General features: G+C 36.7%; 1 protein-coding gene and 1 long non-coding RNA gene across 2 annotated transcripts in view; both read right to left on the bottom strand.

Moving 5' to 3' along the window:
* Positions 1-3,276: 3,276 nt before the first annotated feature.
* Positions 3,277-7,215, bottom strand: LOC146004048 (uncharacterized). The gene is made up of 2 exons (XR_014443885.1): positions 7,098-7,215; positions 3,277-4,901 (listed from the first exon to the last, which is right to left on the bottom strand). It is a non-coding gene; the product is annotated as an uncharacterized LOC146004048 (long non-coding RNA).
* A 1,548-nt stretch (positions 7,216-8,763) lies between these two features.
* The window catches only part of LOC146004116 (uncharacterized), a 99,234-nt gene continuing 80,923 nt past the window's right edge, over positions 8,764-27,074 (bottom strand). The window contains exons 11-15 of the mRNA XM_083142780.1: positions 19,611-19,785; positions 16,198-16,251; positions 13,577-13,642; positions 9,986-10,112; positions 8,764-8,918 (exon numbers count right to left, since the gene is read on the bottom strand). Coding sequence (XP_082998906.1) covers positions 8,764-8,918; positions 9,986-10,112; positions 13,577-13,642; positions 16,198-16,251; positions 19,611-19,785 — 577 coding nt within the window. The remainder of the gene's footprint in view (positions 8,919-9,985; positions 10,113-13,576; positions 13,643-16,197; positions 16,252-19,610; positions 19,786-27,074) is intronic.

The following is a 27,074-nucleotide window of genomic DNA, read 5'->3' as shown; positions in this document are numbered from 1 at the left end:
GGGAATTAGGGCTCAATTACAAGAGCTTTAAAACTAAAGCAATTTTTAATAAATTATGTTTGATCATTTTTTGCAGGTCTGTAAATTTCAAACTGGGTTTCTTGATATCTGCGATGATATTTACTATACCACAGTTTATTACAAATCTGATTAAAAAAAACACTAAAAATGCTGACCAAGGCAATCTTTACTATATAACAACACACTATACACATAACATTTCCACCCTATATTAGAGTCTACTTAAAACTGAGATTCAAACTACGTGTATAGTGTGTTTTAACCTTTTGCTGCCCAAGCGTCTCAAACGAGATACCCAAATGTAACCATCACTGTCCCAAGCATCTCGATCGAGATGCTGTGTCAAGGTCGTAGTTTTTACGTTATAACTTTTCTATTTTTGGTTTTTCGATTTTATTTTTTTATATTGTTCCTAACACATGTATTTAACAGAAATGGTTTTTTGAATTTTTTTTTGTCTTCATGAAAATGGAGGGGAAAAGGCAGGAAAAGGTACTTCTCTTTTGCGGCTCTTTTCAACGTCAAATTTTTGCCGACAAAGGAAGACCGGCTTTGTTGTTCTAAAGCAATGCTTTTCACTCCCTCCTGCTATCTGCGTTCGAAGGAAGCTTGTTTATAAGCATCCGATGTCAAAATGAAAGTTTTCCGTGAGGGCGGAAGCAGGGGGTGGGGGTAAGGGGAGGGGAAAACTGGTTGTTCAATCTGCGTTGTGAGAATGGGAATTCGAAGCGTGCTGAAGGAAACCTACTCGCCCAATGTATCCTGAACGCCTACCTGCTCTTCAAGGGATTTCATCAGAACGTGAGGCACTGAGTTCCGTGAGAAGTTGGCTATAAGTCTTTTGGGGACAAGTGCCAGGTGAGGCACTCTAACCCCAGCTCCCCAAGGGGCTGCACAACTTGGTCTATCATCAAGTTTGTCTCCATCTACCAACACGCGCTACGAGGTTAGTGGTTTCCGTCATTTCCCCACCATGGCACAGGAACAACGGAGATGTGTGCTGTGCGGGCCACGAACTTCACGGCGAAGTAGATGCCGATGCGATACCTGCAAGGTGGCCCTGTGTCTGGAGCCATGTTTTGGAGTACCACCAGAAGTAAGGCATCATGGCTCCAGACCAAGCCTGGGAGATGGAGCAGCAAAGGTAAATACAAAGAAAAATTCTTATTTATACTCTTCTTCCTATGTTTTTAAAAATTATTTTTGGGGGATTCCTCCCTTCCCCCTCCATATATACGCCGAATTTGCATACAATTTGCGTTTTGACATTTTGTTATCCTTTTTTCGGGTGGCGGGGGGAAACCCCCATTTTTTTTTTAAAAAAAGGGGATTTTCAGGGGATTTCCCCCCTTTCCCCCTCCATATGTGTGCCGAATGTGCATAAATTATATATCGTCTGAATCTGTGATTCATTCTGCGTACAACGGTATATTGTTCATATCTCCAGGGCAAATAGTCTCCGAGCTGTAGTCAATTCAATGTAACTCTGCATTTCGCTCACTTCCGAAGCTTGAGACAGTGGCGTACAAGCCTTTCGTTTCAGGGGTACAGCTCGCCTTACATTGGTCATACGGCAATGATGCAAATATTTTTCTGTTTCTTACATGCCAGCGATAATTTCTATGTGCATTTTGAACTTTTGATATCCTTTTTTTCGGGGGGCGGGGGGGGGGAGAAACCCAATTTTTTTAAAAAAAAAATTCAGGGGATTTCCCCCCTTTCCCCCTCCATATGTGCGCCGAATGTGCATAAATTATATATCGTCTGAATCTGTGATTCATTCTGCATACAATGGTATATCGTTCATATCTCCAGGGCAAATAGTCTCTGGGCTAAAGTCATTTCAAGGGACCGCTGAATTTTGAAGCTTGAATCAGTGGTGTGCCGACAATTCCTTTTGGGGGTATAACTCAAGTTACATTGGTCATATGATAATAATGCAAATATTTTTGTGTTCCTTACATGTTAGCGATCATTTCCATGTGCATGTCGACACTGTCATGTACTTTTTGCTTGAGGGGAGGGTGGGGGAACAAAATTTTTTCCCCCTAAATTTTGAGTTAGCCCCTCCCCTCCCACCACATATACGCCGAATTTGCAAAAAAATCATATAGTCTGAATCTCTGGTTCATTCCGCGTACAACGGTATATCACTCATCTCTCTAGGGCAATTAGCCTCCGATCTACACTCATTTAATTGAAACTCTGCATTTTGCTCAAAATCGGCTCGGGACAGAGAGGCTTACATGTGAAAAAGGCCTTGGGCGGCAAAAGGTTAATAAACACTGCCGTAGTTGGGATTTTTTTTTTTTTTAACATGGCTTGATAGTATTACAGATCTGAGTCAGTGTGTTGGGAGTTTGTGTGGAATGACCCAAGACATATTTTTGTTCACCAAAATTTTGTTGCAGCCAAACATGAGAATGATAACACACGCAAAAACTATCCAAAGCAAATCTATAATTTCACAAAACCCAGGAGTATGAAGAATCGTATGCCATAGGTTTTAAACTTGCAGCATCTTTCAATGTATTTTGACAGATTCAGAAATGTAACAATGTTTTTCTCATACAAAGATAACAACATTTAATTAAGATATTTTGGGAGGACTATTCAATTTTCATTTCTTTAGACATGGATATTCAAATTTTCTTTTCTCTTTTTACACAATTTCATTATTCTTTTATCATTCTCCATGGCTATTGGTCAAACTGTTTCTCATGGACAGAGATACATAAAGCACTGATGTATATTCTTAAATAGCAAATGGCAATGGGAGGTGTTACGTTTAGTTTTCGAGCTTCAACAGGTAAAATCGATCATTATTCAGAAATATTAAGTTAATTTTTTTGAATAATTTTTTTTTCAAACTCTACATGCTAATAAATAAGCATTGTGTCTGCAATTTTGAATGTTAAATCTAAACAAATTTAGTTAAATGTATTGACAAAATTGAAAATAAAGTAAAAAATAAAAACATTTTATATTGATACGAAATATTTTCCAAAAAATGTAACTAGTTGGGAACAAATGGTTCAATCAGTTTTTTACTTTCCAATTCCATCACCTACATGAACAAAAAAAGTGTTTTCAAATGTTTTTACAAAAGTCACAAATTTATAGCTCAAATTCTTCCAAAAATGGAAAAACTGTATTTTCTGTTTTCTTTTAAAAAAAGAACAAAACTAATAATAAACCAGGTTACAACTAACAAAAGCATGCACTTCAAACACAGAAGTTCAAGAACACACTGTGTTGACGTTAACTGAAGAGTTTATTTTTAAAAAGACCATGGTCTTAACAGACAAGTTATAAAAATTCTAAATGGCAGATCAATACCAAATGAAATAATTCATATTCCAAGTATTGGCCCATGAATTGAGTATAAACATCCCCAATGTGAATTTAATTCACAGAAAGGAAAATAAGTTTGAAATTAAATGTAAATCAGAAATAACATAAATACATAACTTGTGAATACAAGAATCATCAGAACTAAAAATACCAATTTCTACCAGCTTTTTGTTCATTTAATATATTCTTTACTGCATTCAAACTAGTGTGTTCAAACAATATTTATAGGTGATTGATTCTCTTTCTTGCTAAAAGCTATATTAAAGGTTATCACCCTTTGTTTCAAACATCTTTGTAACAAGGTACAGAAAAATATTGAACTGGACAATGATTACACATTACAAAGAAATTATAAGATTTTTCTTTTTCATGTGACAAATCACCATTACAGTCTACAGTTGAGAAACTTAAGTGGTGATATGTCACAAAAGCAGATAGGACAAAACTTACTGTAAATACAAGTTTGATAGTTTTACATACGTAACTACAGTTTTAATATTTCCAAGGAACACAAAATCTTTCTTTAGTTCTTTAACATTATCAGAAGCTATAAGGATGATATGATGCTCCCGTCAACTATTTCTTTATTGAATACTGAGTAAGTTGGAATTATTAACTAAAGAGAATATTGTTATTTCTCAGTATTGTAACTATATTCTATGTTCATAAAAGTGAAATGAATTAGTACTGTAAAATGGCCAAGATACTAAAAATCAAAGTGGTGTACTATGGCCTTTACAGAGCTTAAAACTTAAAATGTAGCCTCTAAATCGACAAAAATGAAAAACATCCATTTTAACGATAGGATCATCATTACAGATGAAATAGATATATTATATACATTTTTATTATAACAGAAATAAGCACTTGTCTACCTCATATGTACAAATCCAAAAAAGAATGGAGACCTTCAGAATTAACAGACTGAGTTGTGAATACCCACATGAGATAGTTTACCAAAAGAATGTGCAAGCCATTTACATGTAGTTTTGTGCAATTTTGTTTTGCAACTTAAAAAATAGAGAAGGGAGGACATGACTGTATGTAACATTTAACGTCATTGTTTGTACCAACTTTAGAAAATTGCAATTTCTTCACTAGTGCTTGTGCTTTCAACACACATTTATTGGTTTTTGAATGCCTTTTCATGTATGTAAACTTTTGTAATGCCTGCAAATGGTTTTATGAAAACATTAAGTCATCTTGCATGCATGAAAACAATACAAACTAAGCATAACATATTCATACTTTCGGAGGACTAATTACATTGTAAAAATTCATTTTGGGTTGCATTTGTGTGTCAAAACTCTTCAGTTAAAATAAATGTACGAACATAGAAATAACCTGCTCTATATCGCTAGAACCATCACACGTGGCACCAACTCCAGGGCACATAAAAAGTAACATTCAGTAGCATTACTACAAGATCTCCAACAGCAGACAAATCTAGTTCTCTCAGACTATTTAAATATGGCCATCAGCTGCAGGTCTGCACGTCTTCATCTCTTCTTGTTCTCTTCTGTGGCCTGTGGGTTGAAAGAATGTCGTCAAGTATCAAAAAAACAAAATTAAATAGGTAACATTCATATGATTGATTGATTGATTTGATGTTTTAAGTCATTTTTGCACAGTAAGGCTAATTGGGACTGGACCTACAGTTTAAAGTGGGATCCGAACCACTATGTGCCTCCACCGGGTATCGAACCCGGGACCCCTTGATTTGGTACACTGCTTTATTTTGCTCCAAAAACCGACACCAGTGCAAGAATTTTGATGAAATACGATAATTTTGATGAAATACAGGTAATTTTTAATTACATAATTACGTATATCTCACGAACAAATGAAGATACAGAAGAGCACTTGAGTTCGTTGTAAAGAGGAAATACAGTAGCATACCATGAGATGATCAAATGTTGAAGCTTAGAAAAATTTGAACACGCTGTTCAAAATTTTCAAATTATCTGGGAAACAGTCTATTTTCGATTGTCTTATTTTATTTTATATATTTAATTTTAAGATTAATTTCTGAGACCACTGTCAATATCCACAATGGAACTTTGTATTTATCTGCTTGGTGGGCTTCCAACTTTTATTGGTATGTGTTGCTGTTGACGGATTGTCTGCTGTGTCAGATGTCACCCCTTGGTTTTATTTGTTCCTGTAGTGGAAGCCAAATGTGGTGGGCTTAGCGTACAATCATGATTGTAAATATAAATTACATATACTGCTCCATGGAAGATGCTCTCGAAGAAGAAATAGCCATCACGGAAATGGGAATCAAGAATATTACACTAAACACCAACTATACACATGGTGTAGTAAGGCAGAGACTCAAATCCGAACCACAACTCCACCTTGAACTGCCTCGCCAAAGCCCTCCAACCTTTCGATATTACTACAGCACACACAAACAGTCCCAAATTAACTGACAGACTCAGCAAGACACTTCCTTAATACAATGGACAAACTGGTCAGGTAAGGTAAAGTATCCCATGCCATGAAGGCACATTAAGCGGATGTGGGGTTCTCGATCTCGGCCATTTTTTGAGATGATGTAATCAGCAACATGCTCCACCTGCCTTTACCCTCAGGGTTGTCCCCAGGTACATCTTGATTTGAGGCTGGGTGAGCCCCAGAGGTGCTTTATGTGACAGGTCAGAAAAATTCCGACCTTAGATCACCCACCCCGGGTATCGAACCAAGGTCTCCCGCATGGAAGTCGAGACACCCTACCAACTAGACTACTGCAGCTAAGCTCACAATGTACACACTGGGGGTGTACTATGATGAGTGTTAGTGCAAGGCACTTTACACTGGAAGATTATCTGATCCATTAACGAAAGAATTTAACAACACTCATCTGATGATGCTGAAAAAAACACCAACCCTGGCTTAACAAAACCACCGGGTACAACAATCACCAAATCAAGGAAATGTCCACCAAACATGTAGCACATAATTGACATGAACCAAATCCACATTTGACTTCTACTACTGGAGCAAGCAAAACGAAAGGATGGCTGATGACACAGCAGACAATCCATCAACAATAGCAGACCCGTAGCCTGCCAAGCAGATAACTGCAAGTTCCACGTGCATTGTAACAGTGGCCAACAAAATTAATCAGCTGAAAATAAACCATTTTGTGAATACGTAAGTACAGTTCATGCATACATTAATAGGTAGAGGCATGCATTTTTCGTTTATGATGAAAACACGATATGTGAAACAGAATGCACTGTTCATTTTTCATGTTTTTGAAAGGTGTGAGGAAAATTTTCCTACACTGTCTTGTCACGAAATGATGTAAAATAGACTCTTAAACATGAAATTTAGAGTTTATTTACTGATGCGACACTTTCTGAAGTTTGAGTTTTCCTGTGAGTTATGCAATTCACGGAGAATTATTAATTCTGCTGTAAATATTTGAGAAGCAGTAAATAATATAAAATTTCGTAATGGCCCATAATGTCAACTAAAAATATAGTATGTATATGAAAATATTTCAGAATAAGTTAGATATTGATGTTTGAAACAGTCTAGTTATAACGACATATTTTTCCAATTATAGTGCATATTTTGTAAAATTTTAGGTCATAAGATTATGCAATGACGCTTACAAGTTATTGCCTTGCTAAAATATTGAAGGATTGCGTACTTTGCAACACTTGACCCACACTACCTCTAAAAAGGGGTTGAAATATACAAATATTACGAACCGCTTCTGTAGGAGCAACTGGTGTCTTTCTAGGCCTGCCTCGTTTCTTGACTACCTTGTCTGGATTTGAGTGCCTGGAGTCGGACAAGTCGTCACCAACATCTGCATCTTTATCTCCATTCAGCTGCAAGTGACAGGAGAAAAATTTCACATCAATGTAACTTGGCACATAAAAAATGTACCCAACATTTTGCTTCCATCTTGAAATACATACAAATGTACTTTGCAAATACAAAATAATTGGGTGAAACCAGTATCAAATATCCCATAATGAGTACAAGCATAGCATACAACATGTTCAAACCTGTTTCAACATGTTTAACGGGAGTCTTGAGTGCATGCACAGTGTCTCCAGATGGGAACTTTTCAAGTGCACACTTTTCAAACTTGCGGTGAAAAAAAAAAAGTCATAGCTCGAGGAACTAATTGTCATGGAGAGTGATCAAATTGGTTGTTTCCTGCCCCTTTCTGGAATGACAGGGCTTTTATCAGAGGTGATATTTATACATTCTATTTCTCAATAACGAAGTTAAAGGAAGAACTAACTAACTAACTCTCTAGCCTTCTTAAACCCGAAGGTTCATGGCTGCAGCAACACAGGCCTTCCATCTTTCCCTAACTTGAGCAAGTTCTATATACTCTTTTCCATCTCTACCGATTTCCCTTAGGTCCATCTCAACGTTGTCCCTCCATCTTCGTCTTGGTCTTCCTACATGTCTTTTACCATCAGGTTTCCCAACAAGAATCCTGTAAACTCCTCTTTCCTCTCCCATTCGTGCCACATGGCCTGCCCACCTAAGTCTTCTTGATTTAATCATTCTAATAATATCTGGACATGAATACAAATTATGTAGTTCTAAATTATGTAACCTTCTCCACTCACCTGTCTCCTCATCCCTTTTAGGTCCAAAGATTTTCCTAAGGATCTTATTTTCAAATACTCTCAATTTATGTTCCTCTTTCAATGTAAGGCACCAAGACAAAATTTTATGAAGAGAGAAGTAACATGCATTTCCTGAATTAAGCCTACTTTTTATTTATTTATTTAAAGGAAGAAGAAAATTGAAATTTAAAAAAGTGGAATTTGGCATGCCCCTGTGGCAACCACAATAGACCAAAGTGAATGAAAGTAATGTAGTATGTACATTCCTACAAGCATACAAAGTTGCATTGAAAATTAGCTGATACTTCTTGGGGAAAAAATAATATCAATGTATATGAGCAGCAGTGTTGCCAGCTTACAGAAAGTGATTTCCGGAATTTCACTTCTAGCATTGGCCCTATGGATGCTGAATAGACCACATTTGCAGAGAAGTACAACAAAAGACCACTCTTTGAGGATATGTAACAAGGGCTCCCACGTAACCAAATGGTTGGTGCACGTTGTCCCAGGTTAGATTCTCCATGGGAGCCCTCAAATTTTTAGCACTGACCCACTCGTGAGGACAATTGGGGAGCTACTTGAAAAGAACTAACGGGCAAAACTAACAATAAAAGTGATGTGTCTACATTGGTTGATACCAGAGCCCAAAAAAAGCACAATTATCAATAATAAATTTCCTGCAAGAGAAAAGGTATTAGTACAGTTGTGCAATTCTCTTTGTACATATATGACCTGTCAGTGAAAATGTGTACGTGGTACGCCTAAATTTGTTGACATGGTTTCTTTAGTGGTTACTGGCCCAATATAAAAACGAACTGGATTTATTGGAGAGTTTCAGACAAACACTTGTACTTACTGGTTTCTCCCCTTCTTTATCCTTTGTTCCTTCCTCCTCTGACTGGATTCCTGGTGAAGAACGTGCATGTTTACCCTCTTTAACTGAAACAAAATAATTACTTGCAGTAGAGAATAAACTAGTAAGTTTTATAAAAACTGAACTAGCCTACGAAATATCTTAGGGTACACAAGAGAACATAACTCAGTGAAAGGTTACTTGAAAACTGTGGCTGGAACAGGGATTGAACCTAGGTCTTTGGCATTCCATGCCAATGCTCTACTAATGAGCTACCAAGCCAGGGCCTGACCTCCAAACCATTCCCACCAAGATCTCTGTGTTTGTTTACGGTTACATTTTACTGCACTTTTCAAGTCAGTAACTTACAATAACTGACTTTCATCACAAGATTATGAAATTTAGTTATGCTCAAAATGGACTGAGCGGCATTCTGGTTCGTGGATATATGAAACCTTCCTGTTCCATCTCGTCACTAATGAGACAACGGATCCTTCTGGTTCGAATTTTTATAGATATTTCATATTTCATTAGACATTTTCTTTTCAGTGTGAACTAGATTGTTAATACTCTTTAATAGGACATATTATATCATTCATATAAGCTTCCCCTGTATGTGGAGATCTGCTGTTGCTGCAAAGAGACTTAACAGAGTATGGTGGCATCTATCTTGCCCAAATCTTTTTGTGCCTTGCGATTATAATTTTCTAATATTATAAATTTTAATACAGGGCATCATTTCACTAGTCATTAATCTAGTCCCTGTAGCAGACAAAAAAAAAAAAAAATACACCACCACGTTAAGTAATGCATTCCATTTCATGAAAATTTTCATCTCAAGCCCTTCTCAAATCTTTTACTTCCTGGTAACCAACCAACCACTAGACTTATTTCACTTAACTACCACGTTTTACACCACCACCACATGTCAAAACTAACACATCTTTTATTTCCTCTATTATTTTTTACCACTCACTAACTCAAACTTCTGGAGGTGAAATAAATTACAAACATTTATTAATATATATTCGTGCAGATAAATGTTATGAAGTCTTTTCAACATGAGCACTCAAGTCGAGAAAAAAAACCCACTCTCCATGCAATTCCCTTATTTGCTACTTTAGGATAAGAAAGTAAATGATTATATAGTTACATGTTGGGTCAAACACTAGTGCAAAGACCTCATCTGGCTTCATATCTTGGGTCACATTGCGGAATTCTGTAACATCATCTGCAAACACAGTCCAGAATGTTCGCCCTTCAGGAACTGTAAAGAAAGTCTGGGAGGAAAAAAGAAGCATGTATTAAGCAAAATTCTTGCAATACCAACTGCAGGTTTAAGTTGTTAATGCAGTGATATTTAGTTCAATTTTACATTTAGGTTTTAATGGTATATTTAAAATATACATTTGCCATTTCACATATACAGGCTCGAATGTACATCTACAAACCCAAGTCACAAATGTTACAGGATATACTAATCTACTAAAATTTGTTAATTGTATAATGATTTCAAACTCAAAGTTACCTAATCAACTTCAAGATATCTTAGCTTCCAATATTCTTCTCTCTGTCTAATAGATCATACTGAAAAAGGACACGAACAAAGTAAACAGATTAAATTCTGTTTCATTTTCCAAGCAGCTTTCTTTATCTTTTCCTTCCTCAATAAAAATAAATGCTAAACTGTGATAAACTTGCCTCGGTAAAGTTCAATAAATTCAATGGGATTTGGATTAATAAAAGTTGCAATTTTTCATGTATTCACACAGAATGCATGCATAATTACCAGAGCCAATAATTCCAACATGATCCCCAAAGAGTAGCCACCTAGTTTATTAACACAGGAAGGATAAGTTTTCATAATTTTTCCCACAAAATATTGGTTGTGACTGCCTGCTGATGCCCCTTTTTGTGGTGGTGAGTCCGCAAGATTCCACTATCTTGATGCACCCACACTTTGCTGCAGGTGGCAATCCAATCAACAAAAGACTGGCCTTCCTTATTATGACGAACTGTCATAAGGTATACTGGAAACTTGAGTTTCGTGTGTGTGTTGCTGGGGTAAAGTAACCCAACTCAGGTCCTAAGACGATGAACTCGTCTAGTGCAGAGAATTCACGATAGGTGGAATGCCTATGCAATATGAAAACTTTGTTGCTTTAATACTTATGCGAAGAATCGCTAGATGGCTCTGACCGTTGTGCGCATTTGAATTGTAAATTCCTTTGTTTGAGATCCGATTTTCTCGCGGTTTCCTTATGCACAAGGACATTTTGATGTGTCGGTCACTGCACGCATGGGCAATTCGCAGTTATGGTGCAAAATAATAAAATATACAGCGTTTTGGTCTAGATGCCATTGGTTAATTAACAGCAAAAAGTTTATCTTAATAAGCATTACAATGGGTTCTTTAACGCACACACATATTTGATAACGTGTGAGTTCTAAATCATGTAAATTGTTGTTTGGTAAAGACAATCGTGCTCTGCGAAATGAATGGTAGTTATCGATAGGGGTGCGTGGTGATCGAAAGGGGACTTCCGGGAGAAAAAATGGAGTGAACAGAGTTATGTCACGACAGTGGTGGAAATTAGAATGGTTTCTGTGCTTTCGGGAGGAATCTGACATCTGCAGTTAGGACAAAACGGCGGATAATAGCATGAAGTGAAAAGCACAACGCAGAAAAAAGCGTTGAAAATGAATCGAGCTCTCGGTTACGAGAGAGTTAAGGAGTGGACTCGTGCGTGCTGGATTCTTCGTTCCCGACACACCAGGTGAGGAAATTAAATTATCTTAAGTGACTTTGAGAGGAAGAAAATTCTCGAAAATCGTGTTTACTACGTTTAAGCAAAGTTTGTTTAAGAGATAGCTATCTCGCGTGTGTTGGATCTTACGGGAAACGGTACTAGTACACGCCACAGACCATGCGTTATTTACAAAATGGCCATCGACGCCATGTCTGAAAAGGGCTCTGTGCACACGTAAAACGATCTATTTTCGTGCAAGAAACGCATAGCACTTGCCAAAACAAACGAGGAGCATGGTCCAAGATTGGTTCTATGTCAAATTAGGAAGTAATTAGGACTTTTGTAATTCCTTATATAGCATAAAAGGTGCATGCTAAAGGACAATGATGGGTAATTTTTCGATTACGTATCGACAGTTATTTCACGTCTCTTAACTTAATTAGGACAGATTGTTGATGCTTTCATGCGCAGGAAATATGTGTTAAATTCAATTCAATAAATAAGTTTACTGTTTCTTGTGTTCATATTTACGTACTACAGCATTTTCTTCCATTTGTATTTGGTGGTTTGTGCAAATGTTTAAATGAATAATTCTTCTCTTTCAGAAAGGGGGGAACTTCGCGTGTGTAAATTGGGTTAATGCTGTTGCTATGGAAAGTGGTTATTGTTAGTTGTAAATGATGTGAAATCCTATTTGAAATCTGAAGGTATAAAAATTTAACTCCAGCGATCTGCATACGTCACCAGCGTTACCAGGCAAAGTTCATCAATACAAATAATTCGAACTAATGACATTTTGAACGTTTCAGGATCGTTGAGACTCAGTTATCGAGTCGTTGTTGTCTGGTCTAAATTAATAAATTGAATGAATGTCATGTAGCTCGTCGCATTATCAAGAAGTTCCTTTAACTTGTTGCAGGTTTGCAATGCGCTGTGCTGATTGAAGGCACCAAGCGTGCACTAACTTTCCAGAACTGTAGGTGTTTATGAACGATTGTCAAAGTTACCACAGAAAAGCGAGTCTGTTCCATAAGTTGCAGACATGTTATCTGTCGAACTTCAAGCACGAGGCATTCCCCCTCACTGAATGTTCAGGGGAAGGACTTCAGTGGTATCCAAGTCACCTTGGTCAGGATCATCTGATGGAACACCACCTTTAAACTGTTTGCACTTTTCAAATATTTCAATGAAGCAGAGTCCCATCACTGTACTATGCTTGAATTGATTGATTTGCTTTATTTTACTTTGCTTCGTGTGCCACTTCTGGCTAATTTGCGAAGATGGGGATAAGTGATGATATGATGAATGGACACTCACAAACCCAGGCTGGGATTTGAACAAGAGACCCTTGGCATCATAGTGTGATGTGTTAACCACTCTGCCATGGTGGCCGGCAATTTATTAATTTGGTTTATTTTACTTTGTCTCATTTTTGGCTAATTGCATATATGAGGATGTGTGACAATATGATGAAGGGAGACTCACAAACACCACCCATACCCTGGCCGGGATTTGAACCCGGGACCCCTGGCATTGCAGCATGTTTTGCTAAGCACCCTGGCACAGAGGTAGGCATACTATGATTGAAGCCTTCCATGAATTTCACTTGGTCTTGTACCTTCATTCACAAGAAATTTCATCACAACTGCTGTTCCACATTTGCAGTCACAGGAATGTCAGTCATCTTGCTTTAACAAGTGACTTGCGTTGCCGGAAACGTTAGGACTCCACGCATTAATTCCACCAAAATTATGACTGCATTCTTTATTACGGTTACTATATGAACAATTACAAATATTTAAGCACATTACAGAATTTTTCTTCTTAACTGGATGCAATGCTTCAAGAACTTACTCTTCAAAATAGTAACAACATATAATTTCTGTGCTGTAGTGTTGTTTCTCTAATCTTGGGCACATTCAGCACTTCTCACTGTGCTTTCATACAAATTCAATATGTTCAAATGAATTTATTAGGAACGTACATGCACTCACCTTGAATTTATTGTAAATAAAAGTTGCTCGGGTTCGTATTTTCTCTGCCTTTGAAGTGAAGAGAACCTACAAGAAAAAATTGATGGTTAAATTATGAATTTTCACTAACATGCTAACATTTAAGCATGATTTTAAAGCAAAGTAATTTCTGTAGAAAAATCAACTGTGGATACATAGTGATATAAGTGTACTTTTATTTTCTATTACAATTAGTGCTAAGGCAAATTATATTACAAGGATGAACTAACACCAAAATCAAACTTCTTAAATTCATGTATTTTGGAAAACATTACACACTGCTGACTTATCTTCTTGAGGTTGACAATAATCTCAAGATGACATTACAATTTAGAGAAATGTAAATTTCAATTTGTTCAAATGTAGATGTGTTTTATATGCACTGGTACACACAAACTGCCAGGCATCACTCCCTCTGACTGGATACTACAGCACACTATCAAATTTCAAAACAAAAAAATTACTGCAAGGAGAAGACTCCAGAAATAACTAGACTTAACACTAAAAGTAGTAGTTTAATCTACGGTTCCCACTAATTAAAGCTCGGCTGGACCTTTGGCATGCGCTGGGCGAATTTTTTCAAATTATCTTCTCCATTCGAAAAACCTCTTGGATATTTCAAAATGTGAAAAATTACATTTTCGTGTAGTTTTCTTTCACTGTTGTCTAGATATTATCAATAGTTTAATAGACTTACTTAATCATGAAACTATTGATAATATCTAAACAGTGAAAGAAAACTACACGAAAATTCACGTCATTTTTCACATTTTGAAATATCCAAGAGGTTTTTCGAATGGAGAGGAAAATTTGAAAAAAATCGCCCATTCGCATGCCAAAGGTCCAGCCGAGCCTTAAGTTGAAAACAAGTTCCCCGACTTTCCAAGCAGTTTTAAAATAACTTTCAAGACAATCCTGCAGTGCTTTAACATGTTAATGATGTAGTTGTGTTAAACTGACCTGCTATTCAAAAAAGAGTTTGACATTTTTCAAAAAGATGAACAGAAATAAAGTATAAGATTAAGGTTCAAGAAAAAAAAGAGGATTTTATTTTCATTCCCAAATCAAGCACACAAAAAACACTGGATTTGCGTGACTTTCAAGGTTTTCAGTTTACTTTCAAAATTCCCACACTTTTCCAGGCTGATGGGAAGCCTGTAATTAATTAATAATTTTCCTATTACCTTCAGCAAAAAAAAAAAAAAAAAGTACCCGGAATTTGGCTGGTAAAAGTCCAACATTGGAGGTATCGAGAATTTGTTTTGTCTGTAGGATGGCAGCACTGTACTGAATGACCACGCAGAGGGGTAGAGTAATCTATCCATCACTTTGTGCACAGCAGCTGTTTATGTTAGTTGTGTTGACGAGTGTCCTGTAATTTGCGGAATGGAGACAAATATCGAGCAAAGAAATTTTGTGTTGCCAACGGACTGTCGTGTGCTGAATCGTTGAAAATGCTACAAGCCATTGGTGATTCGTGTCTGTCGAAAACACAAGCGTATGCATGGTACAAGGCTTTCAAAGAAGGCAGATAAGTTGTTGCTGATTTGCCCCGTTCTGGTCGACCTTCCACGTCGACGACTGACAAAAACGTCTGAAAAATCAGGACAATGGTGCTTGAAAACCGGCAGATGAGTGTGAGAAAGGTGGCTCGTGAGCTTGGCATATCACACATGTCCATTCACAACATTTTGACCGATGTGTTAAGCATGAAACGTGTCGAGGCACGACTTGTTAGGAAGGAGCTGAATTTCCTGCAAAAAGCACATTGCAGGGATGTTGCTGAAGACATGATTTTGCGAGCCTCTAGTGACTCGACCTTCATGAAACGCATCATAACTGGTGATGAGACATGGGTGTATGAGTATGACATGTAAACAAGTCAACAATCTTCGGAATGGGGCTTCGAAAATGAACCAAAACCCAAAAAAACATGCCAAAGTTGCTCAAAAATTAAGGTCATGCTCATTGTTTTCTTTGATTATCATGGTGTTGTGCACTCAGAATTCCTTCCAGCGGGACAAACTGTGAATAAAGATGTGACCGTTATGAAGCGTCTGCATGAGAATGTTCGCCGGAAAAGACCAGAGTTATGGAAAAACAATTCTTGGATTTTGCACCATGATAATGCGTCGTCGCACACGTCGACTCTTGTTCGCGAGTTCTTGGCTAAAAACCCAACACATGTCCTCGCCCAAGCCCAATATTCTCCAGATATGGCTCCGTGTCATTTTTTTCTCTTTCCGTGACTCAAGTTACCACTTCGGGGAAGGCGTTTTGAATCAATTGAATCCATCAAAGGAAATTCGCAGAAGGAACTCAGGGCGATAGTCTTCTGCATTTGAAAAGTGTTTTGAAGACTGGGGTTAAGCGTTGGCATATGTGTGTTGCATCTGATGGGGCCTATTTTGAAGGCAACAAAATAAATGTAGATGATTAACCACGTATTTTGTGTTTTATTCACAAATTCCGGGTACTTTTTGTGCATAGTAGTATAACCATTGACTAACAACTTGCCTGGCAGAGACAAAGTGCATTTTAATTATCAATTGGCCTATGATCATGTGACATGAATACATATAACCTGCTAGTGGTAATCTTACCTCCTCTTCCTCTGTCATGTTCCACTCTTTAATGTTACCAACATATCTCCTCAACTGAAAGAGAGGAAAGTATATGTAAGAAGAAATTACAGAACAACTGTAAAGGTATTTTCCAATATTTTGGTGTTTATGATTTACTCAAAGCGATAAAACAAAGTCTTACTCTTACACATTTGGGTTAATAAATAAAAAAACATGTAATGTGGGAATCCTTTAAATTAGAGACTTGCCTAATTTGAATATCTTGAATATATTTGCCTATCAAAAAGGGTACACCTGGGATAAAGTATATATCTGCCTAGCAAATAGTTAACAAACACCATAAATCTCGCATTTACTTCATGTATATATGTCCAGAAAGTTGTATTTCTTTAGAGTTGACGAGCTGTATCTTTGCGGGTGAACCCTGCCCAAGCCTGGCTGCGCAGTAGCAAGGGGGAGGAGCAACCGGCTGCACGTCATTATCCTTGCGTTCTGTCCTTGCTGTCGACCACCCAAAGGGCAAGCAGGTGGCAACTACATAAACGTATCTGTCTCTCACTCTGCGCAGAGTAGCCAAGGCCACCCGCAAAGATACAGCTCGTCAACTCTAGTAATACGAAAATAATGAAAAAAGTAGTTGAACAAAACCATTTTACCCTCAAAGTACAGACCTTCAGCTTTTTCCTACATAGGCACCCATGGCATTGAGGCATTGAGACACGTTTTTGTATATTCTCGTCATATACTTCTGCTGCCAGTTTATTGGTGGAATGATACTATGTTAGCGGAAGGAATTCAATGTTGCCCGGTGTAAATCATTTGTCTGGGAGCTTCCGCAGAAGTTGCATTGCGGTAGTGGTTGCGTACATGTTTCTGTGGGCAGTCAAGATGAACCAGAAAATCAAGAATCCTGCCTGCTGTGAAGTGAGAGCTGTCACCCAGCCTACAGCTCGATCTTACCCCTAGCAATTATCATCTTTTTACAAAATTAAAGGAGGTTTTGGGAGGAAAGTGGTTTTATAACAATGAGGAGCTCCCGCAAAATCTAACTGCATTTCTCAATGAACTGATGGCAGAAAGGTACGAAGAAGGTACACAAAAACTCATCTCCCGGTACAATGAGTGCCTCAATGCCATACGTGCTTTTGTAGAAAAATAGTTCAAGGTATATATATATATATATATATATATTTTATTACCAGATGGGTACTACTTTTGGATGTCCCTTTCATAACATAAGTTTTGTATTAATAAAAAAACAATAAAATGGTAGAGTTATGCAATTTAGAAATTATAGAAAAATGATGTTCAACCTTACTGTTAATTATATGAATTTTGTGAACAGTTAACATACATACCAGGTAATGCTTCATCTGTGGTATGATTTATTTTATGGTATCTATATTTTGATGCTACAAACATGCAAATTTATCAAGAGATGCATACCACTAAACAGGGCTCCCAAGTCTTGGCCACATATTTTAAAGTAATTTCAAGGTTGCTCAATAACACACTTACATGCTATTCAAATTAATGTAATTTCTTTTGAACTCTGTTGAAAATAATGAACAAAGAAATAAAAACATCGCTGTATGAAATCTCACAAAAGAAGCTGTTTGAGAACAAAATGAAATGAATTTTCATTGTCTAATCCTGTCAAGTACAAAACATACTTCATTTTCCATAACTTCTCCAGGTTTTTACTCAAGTAGATTTCCCGAAATTCCCCTGCATTCCCACAGAATTATGTTCAACAATGAATATCTTGGAGGCAACAGAATTTTTTTAAACAAGGCAACACTTACCAGATGCCATACATGTTTCTGCCTCAACTTCTGGCACCAATATCTGAATTTAAGAACCACTCTAAATAAAATTTAATATTTCTGAAAGCATCAATGGCAGTTACAAATGAGACCTTGTTTTGTTTAGAACAGATCAGGCTACAAGGTCATGCTCATAAGAAGCACAAATATGTTAATAATTAGAATTTTAAAATAATTTATTTCATGACATACAAGGTGCATTCAATAAATAACCGGAAAACTAGCATAAAAAAAAACGACAGTGATTGTTATATGTTTTTTATTTTGTGAAGGCATCTGTAAGCTATTCATAGCTGGGGTTGGCACTTCTGCCTTGTGCACGGGACACTGGGAAACAGTTACACAAGATGCCGGCACCCTTACAGGAGTGCTCCAAGCTGGAGCAGCGAAGTGTAGTGACAGTTTTGTTGAATGAAGGCGTGCAACCGATAGAAATTCATTGCCGCATGACAGTTCAAGTGTACGAATGGGGTGAGAAGTTCAATCAGGGCATAACCAGTGTTGAAGATTCTCCGCATCCAGGTCGCTCTGTCACTGCAGTCATGGAAAGCAACATTGCTCAAGTGGAGGACTTGCCGGAGGTCATGTTAACTTTATTGTGGGACCACAAGGGGCCAATTCTTGAACATTACATGCCCAGAGGTCATAATGTAAACAGTACCACCTGCTCCAACCTTTTGCGCGAAAAACTTAAACCAGCAGAGACGACGTGGTCTAGTGTCCACTGGTGAGATTTTGCTCCATGACAATGAGAGATCACACACTACCAATGTCACATTGTCTACCATCGAAGACCTAAAGTTTGAGTGCTTACTCCACCTTCCATATTTACCCGATCTCACACCCATATGGCATCAAAGTAGCGCACAAACCCATTGCCAAAATAGCTGATAAACTAAACAGACATAAAGTACTCCCTCTACCCTCTTGATAACCCAGGTGTATACGATGCAGAGTGCGAGTGCAAGGTACATTACATTGGCAGGTCCATCAGATCTGTCAATTTAAGAATCCAACAGCACCCAACAGATGCAAGAAAAGCCCAACCCACTACTGGTCTTGCTAAACACATCAAATACAATAGCCATAAAATTGAAAAGGTTCAGGTCAAACACACTGCCCACACACTCATCGACACCAAAATCAAGGAAACACATGCCATAATGCACTTCCTACACGAGCTAAACATTGATAGCGGACAGGCACACCACACTTGGATTCCCCTACTACAACAGTTAACGCCGGGAAATAGCAGACAACACAGATGCAGAGTGCACCTAGCAACAGCCGGAGAACTACAAACAAAAGACGCACGCCAAGCAACAGTACAGCAAGTTCCAACGAGGATGGTGGCAGTGACCACTGCAATTGATAGAATGAAGAAAAAACAGTTTCGCGGATAAGTGAGTACTAGTTTCTCCATATTTATATACTACCACGTCTCCCTTTTCCCAATTATGAATAGCATTATTTGATTTGTAAATTCACTGTTCACAAAAAGACTACTCGGACAAGCAACGATTTTTGATACGTGTCGGCCAACGATGATAAAGTAGGTTCATTGTAACAATTTATCTGGAAATGAAATAAAATTTGCCTACTCACCTTCTTCATGGTCTCCACAACCTCGGGATGCTTCTTGAGCATCAGAGGAGCGATGGAGAGTTGGGCGAGCTCATCCATCAGCAGCAGGCATCGGTCGCAGTCTGCGTTCCTCATGCTGAGATTGGCCTTGATGAGAGCATCTATCTCCACGATGCGAGCTTCGATCTTCAACCACCTGATTGGACAGGACATTTACAGTAAGGAGGTAGGAACAACACATTCTGTGAGCAAGGTGTGCAAGGTAAGGGAATGGATTTTACATGTGCGGAACGTCCTACGAGATTTGCAAGAGAATCATAGTGAAATGAATTGAATACTTCATCACATACAATGTCAAAAATACATACCTTATATGGTCAGGATATATTTGAAAGGGGAGAAGGGAGGAAAGGCAGGAGTCCTGCTCTTTTGAAGTAACGATAATTTAGTTAAATTTACTTCTTTTAAAAACCTCCAGAACCATTTTTCTATCACACTATCACTTTCTTGATCTTATGCAAAGAAGCAGTATTTTATTTTTGCCACTTTATGAGCATTAAGGCTCGACTGAACCTTTGGCCACTGCCCGGGCAGTATCTTCCAAATTTTCAACTTGTGAAAAATCTTTATGATATTCCAATATCTTAAAAATTACATCTGCTTGAATAGACAACACAGCCACAAAATTATTGATAATATCTAGAAAACAGCAAAAATAAATCACACGAAAATTCACATGAATGTTCCAGAAGGCATTCTAATCAGAAGCAATTTTTAAGATTTTGGAATATCATAACAATTTTTCACAAAGAGATGAAAATTCGGAAAAAGCTGCTCGGGCTTCGGCCGAAGGTTTGGCCGAGCCGTAAATCTTTCACTGGTTGAACATGCTTACATACCACTGAACATTAGTAAATTGTAAATTGGATGACTCTCAAATACATGCTGCACTGTAATGCAATCCCTTCAAAACTTTAAACGGACTGCAAAGAAACAACATCCCAAATATCATAAATAACGAATAGTGTATTAAATTTGATACATTTGTGCTGAAATTTGTTTAATATGGGAATTCTGAGAGGTTGCTTAAGTTGGATAAGTCTTTAAATGTGAGCTGACTATCCTTTTAATTGAACTTTATGCTAACATTTATAGGTACATTTGCTACTCTAACACCTGAAACTAGACACCAGGCTAGAAATGCTTCCTTTCAGACTTTCTGGCACCTAGACTACACAGTCTGACAATTAAGTAATGAGACTGATTTTATGTTGTCTCATATGTGCATTTTATTTATGAAGTAACGTGTTCATGGTGTAGTGTGGTCCATAATCTACAACCTGGCAACACCTCATGAGCTTGTGATGTGCATGCTGGGAGTTACGCTGCCATGCCGTGAAGGAAGTGTAAGGTGTTGTCATGTAATCGCCATGAAGTAGCGAGTGAAAATGAAGTTTCATCAAAGACGTTCTGAAAACTGCTGGCGGGAATACACATTTCTTGAATTCCATTATTGTGGAGGATGAAACACAGAATTTTCGCTGCGATCCTCCTACAAAACAACAAATTGTAGAATGGAAGTTGTTAAATGTACCAAGAGGCAAGAAAATGCAGCTCCAAAAATCAAAGGTGAAGACAATGTTGTGTTTTTTACAACAGCAATGGATTGATCATTATATATTTGTTACAGAAGGTGAAACTGTAACTGGCTATTACTATCGTAGTGTTCTGAATGATTATGGAAGAGAACTGACAATGTCCGAACTCAGTATCCTGAACCAGGCAGTTGGTTCATGATCCACGGTAATGTACGGTGCCAGCGAGCACTGGTTGTCTACGTATTTCTAGTCCAAAAACAAGTGTGTTTAATTATCCTCTCTACTCTCCAGATTTAATCTCCATGATAATTTTCTGTTCCCGAAAGTGAAGCTGCTGCTGAAATTACGTACTTTTGATGAACACAGGAACATACAACAGGTTGTGATGACCAATCATCAAGTCATACCTCATGAAGGCTTGCAGATGTTGTTTCAATCGTGGGCCAACCGTGCCAATTGCTGTATTGATGCAGGAGAGATGTACTTTGAGTAACAAACAGGCAATGTTCAAATATTTTGTTTCCTTTTCATTTGATAATAACTGTCTCATTACTTAATTGTCGGATTGTGTGTGTTCTATTTTGCTACTTGATTCTGTGCTCAATGTTGGAAGTGGACAATTATAGCCTTCACTCTGTGCATACATGTCATTTATCAAACAAAATAATAATTTACTTTATTTATATGCTTTGTGCACATAACAAAAAAAGTTCACAATACAGAATGAAACACTGTGTTGAAGAAACAGAAAATATGACAGGCTCCACAGTAGTGTGTTAGCAAAGCAAGTTACAAAGCCAAGAGTCCTAAATTCAACTAGAGTTAGATGTGAACATTTCATTGTATTTGTCTTTTCATCTATTTCCTCAATCCATGATTCATCCTCATCATCATGATTAACATACAACAGCTATGTACATTAACAAAAAAATCAAATACATGCAACAGATGAATTCAAACTGCTGCATGCACATAAGACTATTGCTGTGTTAAGTATCATGAGCACTAGGGTAACACTCAAGTACAGGTTGAACAGCAAGAAGGTTGTTACAGTATAAATTGTAAATCCATGGTGAACAACTTTCATTTGATAGTAAAATATAATCCTTCATAAAAATATACTATTTAATACAAAACACATTTTGCCAACACAAGGAGACATAGTTATCAGAAAAGAAGGAAAAAAAATAATGTTTGCAAAAAGAAACAATTAATCAGCATATGAAGAAGATTGCCATATGTAAACTTTTAGGGATATAGTTTTGCGAATAAATTTTTAAAAAGATGGGGTTCACAATGTTTTGTCACAGATACATTACATGCTATATCAACTGTAATTTTGAAATAAACAAATATACAAAACATTCCACTCACAAAGTACTAAGTAAACATTAGTAATCGGTTATCGGTATCGGTAAATTTTATATCGGTACTTTATCGGTATCTGTGAAAATTTCATATCGGCCCATCCCTAGTAAATCTAAATGTTTTTATGAATGAATCTATTGATAATTACTTCACACATATTCTACAAGAATTGCATGAACAATCTGTCCCACGCAGAGCTGAGTGTAATTGAAAAACATAAATCCATCATTACTGCATGAATGATATTTTTCAAAAAAAACATGTTCAGAAATTCCACTTCTATTTTTTTTTAACATTTCAAATGCTGTGCTGCAACCAAATTTTATTACTTTTTCAACATTGTATATCATTTATTTGCATAATATAATGAAAACCCAAATAATGGAAACTGAAATAGTTATTAAAATAGGTTATCAGCATGGTGACTAGGAAGAGTTGAGGTACATGGGATAAAACAGCAAGGTTTCAGGTTCGATTCATGGTTGAGCCAAAACTAACAAACTACTAACATTTGAATGCTTAATTTGCAATGTGTGAATTATTATGATAATTATCACAAAGTGATAATGGTAAATTTAATGTTAGCAAGGTATTAGTTGTAGTTGCAACCAAACTGAAACTGAAATCAAGGCCTGCCCGGTGGCGTAGTGGTAATGTCGTAAACTTGTAATCAAGGGGTCCCGTCCTGGTGGAGGCTCATAGTGGTTCGGATCCCACTTTAAACTGTACATCCAGTCCCGATTAGCCTATCTGTGAATAAAGTGGACTTAAAACAACAACTGAACTAAGGTTTCTGGCACTTCGTAACATCATTACATGGAAAAACGAATGAAGTTTGTATTTTACTTTTTATAAAAATAAAACTCTCATACATTTTAAATCACTTCAAATAAGTTATTTATTGAATCGAGATTATTTGCTGACACCTGGTATGTACATACGAGTCTTCTTAATAGATGTATATTTTTTTTTTTAAAAAAAAGAGATTTAAAGATAAATGTAAATGTCAAATTTTTCTTTTTCATATTCATGAAAGTTACATTTTATTGTAGCTGGTGAAAATTGCCTTTATAACTTGAATCCACAACTTACTATTCTATTTTTTTTTTAAAAAAAATACAATTCTCAATATGGAATCTGCTGACTACACTACACTAACAAACACTATCATGTAAAATATCAAGAGCAGATGATAACAGTATCCTACCATTTTTATATTCCTCCACCTTGTTCCCCTATCTAATATTTGTGCCTAAATACAAACAGCTTGCTACATAAGTTTAACAAAATGGTCACATGCATTCAAAATTATAATGTAAAAAATTACAGAACAATAGTTCTTCAATAATCAAATAGTACCATTAATGAATGCAATACATGACATTTTTACTCCCTATCCTCTACTTCTTCCTACATACATAGCAGGTTTTCACAATATTTATGAACCCCACAATGAAAATGTGTGAGCAGTGAACTAAGTAACAAAAAGTTGGAGAAACTGTTCCTGTGTCCTAAAAAAACACAGTTTCTCATTAAATTATGTTCATATCACAGTTTACTCCTTGTGAAGGTTTTATTAATTTTTAATTAGTATGAAATGACCCTTCCTAGTGCTGTATCACAAGAAAATTAAGCTTTTGGCTCATTAATTAATCTAATTTTCAACCAATATAGGTAGTCAGATACATATATATATATATATATATATATATATATATATATATATATATATATATATATATATAATTACTTTTGAGATTTGAAACTTATAAATACAGAAGTTGCTCTGCATGAATAAGCTTTCAAAGCATTTTTCATTAAAATAAAAATCTCTCCATATTACTGCTTGGGAAGTTTTAGTGAAGTTTTAGTTTTATTTTCCCCTCAATTTCGATGTTGATTTTTGTGGTTCAGTGCAAAATTTGGTGTTGTTAATATTAAATTGGTGCTATTTTCACATGTATTTTTACTGTTGCCTCCGGGCTTACAAATTTTCACACTGTATATGTCCTGGATAGTTTAGACAAGTCTTAATTTTAATGACAAAAATAAATTTACGGCTTACCTTTGTTAGAAATGACTAAATTTCATGCATTTGTAAAACTATTTCAGCTCGTTGGCAACTAAATATGAAATATTAATTGAAGGTAAACACAATCACATTTCCACTTTTCACTCTTGTAGAAAAAAAATCAAAACTTTTTTTTTTTTGTTAGTTAGTTAACAACAACATTGGTGGTTTTCCATATTGTAGTAAATGTTCACAGTGCTCACTCATTGAAACTTATTAAACTAAACCATAGCCGAATGTTCTTATCGAACGGAGGATCACTTCCAAATCACCATCGAAAAGCTCACTGAACTGAAAAAGCAGAACCAAACCTCGCAAATTTATGCATTGAATGTTTAGAAGGTACACTATGTAAACTTGTTGCGTTGTTTACTTCCATATAAGCTTTGTCCTTGTATCCCACATATAAGGGAAATTAAGACTATGAAATGACAATAATAATTTTGGGACACCCTGTACAACATTTGCAGATTTTTTAATGACAAGATGGCTAGTGGCTCCACATTTTCATCTGAAAGATTTTTGTCTTCACAGTATACAACTACATTATTGTATCCCGAAAAAAAAAAAAATCACATCTACATTTGAGGCTTGCAATAATATTGCACCAAGAACACAAACCACAAAATCCTCATGTGTTGTCCGCAAATTGTTCTTCATGTTGAAATGTTTCAGACTTTCAGGAGTTTTTTTCAAAGATAAGCAGACTTTTGCTATTTCTTCGATTGGAGTTTCTCCATCCTGTTTACCTGCTTCAGGCCTAGCAGTTCTTATTCTATTTTCTTATTAATTTCTGCACACGTCGTTCAAAAAAAGTTTTAAAAGCTAGGAGAAATATTAATCATACAAGTGTTACATCATTGTGCAGAATCTACTGGGGATTGAAGACATGAAGGAGACGGAACGTTCATTTACAAGAGTCTGCTTCATGAGAGAATCTAATTTCTGTAGTGACAGTAGAGCTGTGTGCTTGAAGATGAACATGTTTGTTTTTATCAGATGCATCTGACAAGGTTTCATGGTTGAAAGTGAGAAACATCATTGTGTTACTGCTGGCCTTATTGAGGTTTGGAAATTTACTCATGACAGTTGCATATGACAATTCCTCGAGAAATTCAATACTGGCTACCAAATAGTATACCATGCATGGTCCTTAACAAAGAGTGCTGAAACTTTTACTGACAGTCCAGCATTTGACATGGCTTTCATTCTGTTTGAAAGAAATCTACATCTTCTAGGTATGTTGCAAGGTAGAAACCACAAATTCCACCTTGTCTTTATCGGAGCAGGGAGTAACAATGCACCTTCTTGACCGTCTGGATACATATCTTGCAGGAACTAGACACACAAGTGCCTGCTTTTCTTGTATATAAAAAAAACACAGACTTCATTTTCACAACTTCATTCAGCTTGCTAATTTCTTTTCCCCAGATATTTGCAATCAAATTTAATTTGTGCACATAACACTGTACGTGGAGTACATGCTCTACCAAAATAACAGCACGAAACTGAATACATTTTGTCATGTATCACACTGAATCTGACATAATTGTAGCTACATTGTTGTATTTAATTTCATGCATTCTTATTGTGTTTGTGGAGCTGCCGTGGTCTAATCGGTAGGGCATCGATTCCTGGAGTGAGTGATCTAAGGTTGGAATATTTCCAGCCTTGTCCCAGCAAGAAGTGGCTCTGGGACTTACCCAGCCTCAAATCAATGGGTCCTGGGGGCAATCCCAGGGGGGGGGGGGATAAAAGTGGCCAGAGTGTGATGCTGATCACATCACCTCCACATCCACTAAATGTGCCTTCATGGCATGATGCTATATGCATGGGGAACTTTAATTTTCTACTTTTATTGTATAACGGACCTTGCACATGAAGTAGTATCTGCCTTGTCTAAGAAATAGATACCACCAGCTAGACTACAAATAAAACAACTCATAGCGCTTCAGGTTACTCACTTTGAACACACACTTACTCACTCCTCAGTTTATATTGCATATTTCATGGTGTTTTACAAGTTAAAGTGTAAAATTCATTGTTATTCTGAAAAATTACATAATTTGCATATTTCATGATTCTGAAACACCGAAAACCTGCCTCAACCTACCCAAATATATTTTAAACTTCACATCTCTACTCCTTCAGTATCAAGGTAAAATTATATTATTTTAATAACAAAATGCATACTGCAGTGCAAATAATGTAGCTAAAGTAAAGGGTTCAGAAAAATTAAGGCACAGTCGACAGCTAAAAACTTCCAAGCTTCTATCCTGAGTGATCAGCCCAGTGGTTGGTTATTTTCTTCCCTATCGCTAGAGGCACATACTTTTGGTATTTTGGGTTCAAAAGCGGTAAATGAAATAAAATTTCGGTGTTATAACGGTGAAAAATCTGATCAAAAGCAGTATATAAAATGACATTTTGGTTTTAAAATTGTGAACA

The sequence above is a fragment of the Lepisma saccharinum genome, chromosome 21 (assembly GCF_977018435.1).
Source record: "Lepisma saccharinum chromosome 21, izLepSacc3.1, whole genome shotgun sequence".
In the NCBI taxonomy this organism is placed as follows: Eukaryota; Metazoa; Arthropoda; class Insecta; order Zygentoma; family Lepismatidae; genus Lepisma; species Lepisma saccharinum.
The sequence above is the reverse complement of the archived record's forward strand: the minus strand, read 5'-3'. Positions and strand labels throughout refer to the sequence as shown.